Source organism: Ursus americanus, chromosome 11 (genome assembly GCF_024610735.1).
Source record: "Ursus americanus isolate L20-20 chromosome 11, mUrsAme1.1.p, whole genome shotgun sequence".
NCBI lineage: Eukaryota > Metazoa > Chordata > Mammalia > Carnivora > Ursidae > Ursus > Ursus americanus.
In genome coordinates, this window is record NC_142137.1 from 7,655,606 (window position 1) to 7,665,331 (window position 9,726).

General features: G+C 37.3%; 1 protein-coding gene across 2 annotated transcripts in view; it reads left to right on the forward strand.

Moving 5' to 3' along the window:
• ORC3 (origin recognition complex subunit 3) overlaps nucleotides 1–9,707 on the forward strand; it is a 63,641-nt gene extending 53,934 nt beyond the window's left edge. For both annotated transcript variants that reach the window (XM_045771970.2, XM_045771971.2), the window contains 4 exons: nucleotides 359–500; nucleotides 1,684–1,800; nucleotides 2,534–2,613; nucleotides 3,172–9,707. In XM_045771970.2, coding sequence (XP_045627926.1) covers nucleotides 359–500; nucleotides 1,684–1,800; nucleotides 2,534–2,613; nucleotides 3,172–3,277 — 445 coding nt within the window. In that variant the 3' untranslated portion in view covers nucleotides 3,278–9,707. The remainder of the gene's footprint in view (nucleotides 1–358; nucleotides 501–1,683; nucleotides 1,801–2,533; nucleotides 2,614–3,171) is intronic.
• The last annotated feature ends 19 nt before the right edge of the window (nucleotides 9,708–9,726 follow it).

Consider the following 9,726-nt stretch of genomic DNA (forward strand, 5'->3'; position numbering starts at 1 on the left):
TAAATAATTACTTTAAGGAAGTATTCATTAATACGGTAAGAAATTCTACCTTTAAGGTTTTGAGCAGAAATGTAGCTTAGGTACATTCGCTCCTAAACGTTTAAATCAGAACTGAAATATGGTTTCTTAAACTCGAATGAATATGCAAGTTTTAAAAAATTACATTGGAAGAGGTACAGTTCTGACTGAACCTGTACTAACTTTGCTGTTTGGCTTTTGTTCCATCTGTTTGGTTTTGGTTGTTGATTTTGCTTTTTAAGTTAATTGCTCAGTCTTCCACAGAGGACTGACAAAACTCTTATACTGAAAATAAACCTGTGCTTATGTAAAAGCGGATACGTCACTTGGGCTGTTTCAGAGACTACCTTCTGCCTCCAGAGACACAGCCTCTGCACGAGGTGGTGTACTTCAGTGCTGCCCACACCCTGCGCGAACACCTGAACGCTGCTCCAAGAATCGCCCTCCACACTGCGCTCAACAACCCTTATTATTACCTCAAGGTAAAAAGCAGATTCAGACCCCAGGCTTTATTTACCACAAAAATACTGTAAATTTGCAGTCCTGAGTAGTGGGGGAGTTGGTAGTGCAGGATTATACCTCTTCCAGGTTTTTAAAAAAAATTTTTAGACTCCATAAAAACCTATGAAGAATGTTCCAGTGTACCATTTCCTATTCCAAAATAGCACTCAGGCTAGCATGTTGAGCATTGCAAGAGAGTACTGAGTAGGAACATATAAATCAATGGTTTTCAATGATGGTGGTAGTGGAGAGCTTGAATAATTTCATATTTAAAGCACAAAGTATTTTTATTATATAAACCACAAATTAAAATTCTTCTCTTTAATGGTAGGTCACAGAAGAGATCTGGTATGGTTTTAGGAGTCTTTGGGAGATTTAGTACAATCTCTGTGTGTATTTATGTGTGAGATACTTTCTCAGTAAGAACCGTGGGTTTCGAATAAATTAAACACTGATTGTTGCGGTGCCTGGGTGGGTCAGTCAGTGAAGCGTCAACTCTTGGTTTCCTCTCTGGTCGTGATCTCAGCGTTGTGAGATTGAGCCCTGTGTTGGGCTCCACTCTCAGTCCAGAGTCTCCTTGAGGATTTCTCTCCTCCCTCTGCCCTCTGCCCCCCCCCCCCCGCCGAATAATTAAATCTTTAAACAAACAAACACTAATTGTCTTTGTAGGGGTTAGTTAGGCTCTGCAGCGTTTGACAACATAGTCTTTTCTTGGAGAGCTAACTTACAGCCCTGGTAGTGATGTGTTGGTATTAATAGAGTGTAATTATTGCTATAATTACAAATGTTGCAAGTGGCATTTTACTGAAAATCCCCAAGGAAGTCCATAAATTTTTTATGGAAACCAGAAATGCAGTAATTTCTCAGTAATTAATAATGTATGATTATAATGAAAAAAGAAGTAATTTGATTAAAATGAAAAATACGCTTTTCTTCTGATCCTGAGTATTCTTCTAGTGACTAGGAGCTAAGGGGATTATGATGAAGACCTAATTCTAAACAAGAACTAGGTAACTGCTGGGGAGTAAATGCAACTCACTAAATAAAGGAAACCAAAGACTCCACTTACTGGCTTACTAAATTTAGTTTGGGGGTTCATTAATGTCTGCTTTTGTTCCTAATCATTTCTAAAAAGTAGTCATCTTAGTTTACTATTGTTTTTAGAATGAAGCACTGAAAAGTGAAGAAGGCTGCATTCCAAATGTCGCCCCGGACATCTGCATCGCATATAAACTGCACCTAGAGTGTAGCAGGCTGATCAACCTTGTGGACTGGTCCGAGGTAGGTCATGGGGAACAGAGCAAGCTATTTGTCTAACCATCTATGACAGTTCTCTTAGGGTCTTTATACTTTTGGGACTTTGGAACTCATCTTTCTTTTTTTTTTTTTAATGCCCTGTTCTTTTGTTTGGAAAGCATAAATGACCTCATACTGTAAAATCTCCTCCAGAAAAGCAGCTAATTGCTCAACAGTCTCACTCCACGTCCCTTGCACTGATTCCACACCTCGACCAAGCCAGTTCTGTGTTCATGCCAGGTCAAAATATGTGATCTAACCCCACCGTTAACAGTGAGCGAAAGCTAAACAGTGCACGTTTGTTCTGTTTTCCCGCTAAATAAAAGTGATTATTAACTAGCATTTCCTTTATCACAAAAAAGAAAAAAAATACTGGAATAACTATACAACAGATTTAGCAATCAGAAAGTACAAGGAATACATGGCAAGGCAATGGAAGACTAGTTACTAAGATAGTGTCTTTCCATACTCAGAAGGGTATTACAAAGTTAACTCTGTTGAAGGCCTTATTTAACAGATGTCACCATTTAAAAATATGCATAATTGGCACCTTAAAAGAAGAGAAGTTTTGAGAATATGAAATTTGGTGTAATATTTTTAAAATGTGCCCCTATCAGTGGCAGCAGTGCTTGACCTGGCTTTGTACAGTCATCAAGTGCAATAAAAAGTATTGGCAATGGTAGAGATTTTTATTTTCTTCTGTCTTGTCTCTCAAAAGGCTTTTGCAACAGTTGTGACAGCTGCTGAAAAAATGGATGTAAATTCTATAACCTCAGAAGAAAGGAATGAAATTATCCAGTATCCTTTTAACAAACCAGTTTTGTAATGTCCAAGTATACATAGAGTATAAGTTTATAGTTTCTCTAGACCTACAACGGAGATTTATAAAGACGTTTTCCAAACAACCTTATTGTTAATATTAACCATACCATCCCGGAATAACTTGTTTCTAAGTATCTATTCTGAATTTAATCTAAAATGAGACCAAATGTAAAATATTTGGTCTAAAACTTCTACTTAGGTCATGCTCCAGAATTCAGCAAAAATGTCCAAACACTGTCATTTTTGTAATTCTCTATTTTTCTGTGATTATATACTTATAGAAATTGAAGGGGAAGCAATTTTTATAGTGTATGAAAAATTAGAATTAGGTAAGCATTAGGTACTTTACCATTCATGTCTTAATGAAAGTGGATTCTAATTACATTTGATGTTTTCCAGTAAGGGCTATAGTTTCATTTAGCATATGTATCTGAACTGTACTGCAGTTTAGCAAGTGATGTTTTAACATGGAGATTTTAACCTCTTTTTGTCGAAAAATGTAATGTGGTGAATTTCCTTAGCCATAGCTTCCAGTGCTCGGTTTATTAGAGCTGTTTCTGAACTAGAACTTTTAGGATTTATAAAACCTACCAAACAGAAGACTGACCATGTGGCAAGGCTAACATGGGGAGGCTGCTAGAAAGCCGGTGAATGAAGCCAGAAGTTACCACATTAAGCTTAAGAGAAAAAGGAGACCAGTCATATTTACATACCACCAGAAGACTGTTGGTGAGAAATGTGTAATCCTTGTGTGGTGTCTGATCAGAAAGTAGACTGTTAACCCCAAAGGGGAATATATCAAAACACCTTTCGAATACTTTAGAACCCAACAAATGACATGCTTACATTGTAACTAAAACTTCTCCACATTATCACTGTAACTTTCATAGTCATTACTAAATTATAAATACATTGTTCTTGAGCACACACAGTTTACAATGATAATAAATTCCTTTATCCAGGAGTATAAATGTGTTAGTTGATTTAATATCACTCATTCCTGCTCCCCCAGTTTCTTGGACTGGCATTCCTCACTTTAGTAAATTGTATAGTAAGATAAATATCCTGAAGGTTGATTTCTCCTAATGACTATATAGGTTCTAAAACTGCCTCTGCTGCCCCATTTTTTTTAGTCTAAAAACTTAAAAAATCCCAAGCTCTTGGTTACACTTAAAGGCAGTAAATATTCTACTTTAGGATGACCTGTCGTGGAGTTGTAGAGCCTCTAAGACCTTTGCAAATCAAATCTCAATCTTACAAAATCCAGCTGAGGAAAAAGTAAAACCCAAACGAAACGACATCTGGATGGATCTCTTCCATGACAAGAACTCATCAAGACAATGAAACAAAGATACCCGCAAGTTCATTATTTAATGTTCTACTCCCATGAGAATTCTGGGACATATCTTTAAGAGTATTCACTAACTTACAAAAATTACCATGCAAATATGACCACGAGGAAAACATCCAAATTCAGTAAAAACTATCTTGGGTCACAAACATTAGTGCTGTGAAATTGTAGGCCTTTTTTGTGTGTGCTTTGAAGACAAATTTGATGTATAATTATTTTAAAATTTTTATAAAGAAATTGATAGCTTAAACCTCAATTCTGGAGTGTGAAGAATGTATCATATAGTATAGAGTATCTTTGTTCCATGATGGGCTGAGGTGACATTAATGGGTAACTGCTGCCTTCCCCCTCTTCCTGCTGCAAAAACTTAAAAAATGTTAAATTCACTATATCCCAAAAACAAATTGTCAGAATGTTGCCAGGCTCAAAAAGAAATGGAAATTTGAAGGTACCAAATACAAAGAACTGCATGCCAGAACAGAAAGCATCTAGCCCGGTAGAGCTTTGAGAAAGACAATTACCAGAAAGCATTACTCTGAGATGACTGTCTTCTCATCTTCATCTAGAAGACACCAGGGTTTCTTACGGAGTAATAAACACATGTACATAGGTGCACAGAGCTGTCAACTTGGAAATAAGGAATTTATGAGATGCAAACACAAACATCAACACGATATGGGAAGAAACTGGACAAATCGAGGCTTTTGACACTTTGGAATCCACGTGTTAAAGGCAGAGCCTCTGCCAAATGGGTATGTTTGGAGCAGAGACTCCATTTCTGTTCTGTGAGGTCTCCATGACTCACCTTCATGGCAGCTAGCTCTGTATTTTTTTCAATATTCTATAGTCCTTCCCCTGTAGTCAAGTGTACTGTCATGTTTCATTTTTGATAACAGTTGGTAAAATCTAAGGAAAGAATGTATGAATGATTTTGAGCATTTTCCACCTGTTGCCTTATTTAAGTGAGGCAGTCAGCAATGGGAAAGGTTCTCCAATATTCTGTGCTTGTTAATGTGAAGACACCATCAATACGTACAACAATGGGATTTCTTCCAGCTTTCCAATGGTGCCAATGAGTAATATGAATTTCAACAAGACTCATACAGCAAAATGCTTACACAGTTAGATACAGAGGAACTGGCCTCATCCAGACCAGATTTACCTCTGAGGCACCCTGAGTAGTAGTAGCCTGTTGGGCACTTAGTTGAATTCCTGCTACCTAAATGCCTATCATATAGTGAACCACTTTTTCTTACTACCATAAAGATTAGGTAAGAGTAGCAGGATGGAAACTGTTGTGTTTTTATAGTGAATACCCAAAACTATAAAATTAAAGCTCATGAAGCTCATTTGTTGTGATCATTATGGAGCACAAACCCCTCAAAGCCAGCCCTTTTAAATGTCACCTCAATTCTGTGTCTGTTTCTTAATACGGTAAAACCTCATCCAAAATACTTTACAAATGGGATATTCTGATTCACCGAATCTTTGTTCAATGAAATACTAATCTGCAAACTCTGAAGTAGTTTGAAATTCATTCAAAAACTACTTACAGCCATACCATGCTCCAGGCACTGTGATACTTCCGTGAATGAAGATCTTTGCCCTCATTGCATTCTAGCAGAGGGAGCAGAACAGATAACTATATAGTATGTTACAGAAAAAAACAAAAAACCCCACCAAAAACTAGGCTACCATGCTGCAGTTTTAAACAGTGGTCACAGCAGGGCTCATTGAGATGAGTTTTTGAACAACACAAAAGTTGGTAAAAGAATTACCCATGAAGTTTTATAGAAGTGCACTGAAGGTAAGAGAACAGGAGTAACAAAGGTCTTTAGGCAGGAGTATGCGAGCTACATGGGAGATCCGCAGAGGTGGCCAGTGTGGGGTAGGCAGGGTGAGCAGGTGAGAGACTACAATGAAATAAGGTGGGGTGGAGTACAGGTAATTTAGGGCCCTGGAGACCACTGTAAAGTCTTAGATTTTTACTTAGGAAGCTCTCTAAGTAAAAGACTTAGACCTTTACACAATCACTCTGCTATGAGAAAACTGGGATAGAGTGGTGAGACACAGATGAAACAAAGACCAGTTAGGCAATCACTGAATAATCTAAGACATAGTAAAGAGGGTGAGACTTCAGATGGAACCAAGATTAGATGGACTGTTCTTTGGCTGAGAAACTAGAAGAGAGATGCCATTAACTGATTGGGTTGATCAGGAGGGACCGTTTAAGAGGCGGAATAAGTTTGGTTTTAGACCAGAGTTTTGAGAATTCTATCAGATATCCAAGTGGAAATGTCTCCATAGAGAGGTGAATATAATCTTATGTCTCCAGGATTAGATGTGATCACCAGACTTGAATATGAACAGAGGCAAGGAGCCCAAGGTCAAACTCTGGGCCATATGTATGTTTTAACACTTGGAAAAATGGGTAGCAGGGAAAAGGGAAAAAAAGACAGTTATATAGAAGAACCAGATCAAGAAGCAGCAGCTAATAAATTGGGAGGAAAATCAGGCAAGTGTGGTATCTTGCAAGCCAACTGAAGAGTGTTTCAAGGTCGTATGTTGATTAGATTTAGCAACATGGAAATCATTGGTGGTTAATAAGAGTAGTGGAGAAATGTCTGATAGGGAATATGTATCAGATGACCTACCAAATGTCCTGTGAAAGCCATACACTGCGTGATGTAAATGAAGACCACAGCATCATCTTGTGCTCTTGCACAAAAAGTTTAAATAAAAACAGCAGACCTAACTTTCAGTTATTACAGGGAGTGCAAAGTGATCTAAAAGGTTAAATTCATGACATCACAAACATTCAAATAACAGGTCTAGCTGTTTCAGAAAGTCACAATCTTGATTGAATCCTGCTTTAGGGAGAAAAAAAGCTACAAGTGACATTTGGGGAACAAATGGGAAAATCTAATATGGACCGGATATTAGGTATTTTAAGTGAAATAATGGTATCACAAGAGAACTACCTTATCTTGAGGAGATTAATCATGTATGTTCTTTGGAAGTTAAAAATACACGTGAAACAAATATGGCAAAACAGTTTTTCACTTTAAGTGGATCACTAGACTGTTCTTTTAGCTTTTCTGACTTTTTTTCCTTACAGAAGATGGTGAAAAGTGGCAAGGAGGAAGATTAGAAAATTCTTGACTTTTGCTATAAAGGTTATAGAGCAGAAAAATAGAGTAATAACTAGACAAGGGATCACAGGATCAAGAGTTTTTTTGTTTTTGTTTTTAAGACTTAGAGTGAGCACAGGGAGGGGCAGAGTAACAGGGAGAGGGAAACTCTAGCAGACTCCTCTCTGAGCTCAGAGTCTGACTCGGGGCTTGATGTCAAGACCCCAAGATCATGACCTGAGCTGAAACCAAGACGCTTAACCAACTGTACCACCCAGGGACCCCTCAAGAGATTTTTTAATAGCATGTTTACTGTGATTTGGGGAATGATCTAGTAGAAAATGGATACCGTACAGAGAAGACACTGTTTTTGAAAGAGATGGGCTTGGATCTAATGCTCCCTACCTAGGGCAAGTGCAGGAGCAGGGAATTGCAGAGCCATGTCTAGGAATAGAGAAGGGACAGGCTATTAGGTGCTTTAGCAGAGTATTTGCTTATTAACACCAGTTACTGAAGTCAGGGATTAAAGAATTCCCAAATAAGACGAAGACAATTATTTCCAACCTTGGCTGCTTGGATCACCTAAACAGATTCCAGTAGTCCTCCCCTCCCCACAACCTTCTAAAGCAGTCTAGGGGTTGGAACCTGGGAATCTTCCCTAAAAGCTCTCCAGTTAGTTAATATTGCTGATGCAATTAATGTCTCATTTATGTTTACCATTTTCTTTAGAGAGAAGTTCTTGCCATAGGCCAAAGATAACTTTGATATTCTAAATTTCCAAAATCTATTCTCAGATTTTTGAGCAAAAATAGGCATAGGCAAAGAATTATACCTGGTGATATGCCCTTGTTAATCAGGGATTTACCGAATACTTTATAGCAACCTAAGTGTAGTACCATACCAGTATTGGCTTTTACTAAAAGAATGATTGATTGTTAGCACATGTAATCCTGTAGCTGTTTATCTCTTAAAAAGCAATTTCAGGGATCTCTGGGAATTCAGAATTCCTAGGTAGTTAATATGATCTTTCTTATTGAGGTCAACTGTGGTTGGTATTTGGACTAGAGTATTAAACTACTGGGTCCCTCTAATTACAACTAAATCCAAGAAGTTGCCTACATTTTTTATTTTCTGGCATTACCTCACATAACTACCAAAAATCAGTAAGTAGCCTATAAGCTAGGACTTTTTGGTGAGGTAATAAGCAGAAATTTGGCTGTGGAGGAAATTTTATTCTTGATCCAACCTGAATCTAGAATTAAAACTATATTATTTGTGGCTCCATTCAGATTGCTGACTTTCCTTTTAGTATATCTTGCCTTCCAAAGTTTAAAAAAAGAGCTTTTTTAGAAATTTAAATCATGAAAACTCACACATGCTGACTTAAGAGTGGTGGTCATTTTGATCTTACTTGGGTTAAGAAGGGATAAAATGTATTATTTACATTCACTCTACTTCCACTCCTCCATATTCAACTGCCTGCATTCTCCTCGAAATCCCAATATACCAGTGGTTCTTGGCTGGGGACTGTTTTCTTCCTCAGCCCCGAACACTGGCAGTCTATCTGGAAGTACATTTTTGGTTGTTACAGGTTGGGGGGTGCTACTGGCATCTAGTGGTAGAGGCCAGAGATGCTGCTAAACACCCTATAATGCACAGAACTCCCACAGCAGTGATCTGGCCCAAACTGTCAGTAGTGCTGAGGTTGAGAATCTCAGTCCATTAAAACTAGGTAGAATTATCCACCTTACTTATGGTTACCCTGCACTATACCAATGTTTCTCAAGCACTTAATGGGCACATGAATTATCTGAGGATCTTGTGAAAGCCCTCAAGTCCTGGCCTTGTTTAAACAAAGAATTGGTGAGGTATAATCACCAAAATCAAAAAGGCAAAAAAACCCTTTTTCTTCCACTAATTAGGTCAATTATAAATATATATGCCCCAGTACATTTATGATTGACTTAATTAGTGGAAATATGCTAAAAGAATTCAACAAAAGAAATCACTGAAGCATTTTTTGCTCACTTCATTATAACAAAGCTATGTTTGGAAAGGGAATTAAGTGTGCTGAATCATGCTTTCATCTATCATCCTGTAAAAAAAAAAACTTGGATTATACTGCTATCTTGGAGGTAAAAATTCTATAGCTGTTAAAACTGATTTATTCTGTAACATTCTATCATGCAGTCAGTTATAAACAATTTGGAATCAGAACTCAGTTTTTGAAAATAGCACTCACATCTTAGATTATTTGGTATATGAAAAGATTTTTAAATCTTATTAGAAAATTAACTTCATTGATTCCTGGAAAATGCTTACATTTAAAACACTGGCTTTATTCAAATACTACCCATCTGTACATGAAAGCAGATTAGAAGTAAATGTTTTATTCTTCCAACTATATTCCAGTACTACAAGGGCAGTAAAACAATGACACACTGGGGGAAAAATGCAGCAATAAACATTTGTTAAAAAGACAGAATAAATAAAAACTACCAAAAAAAAAGAAAAGAAAAAAAAGAAAACTTAAGAAAAAAAAAATCCTAGAAACCCTTTCTGAAACCCCAAGAAGTCCTGGAATACGGAAATGCCCTCCCTCCTTCA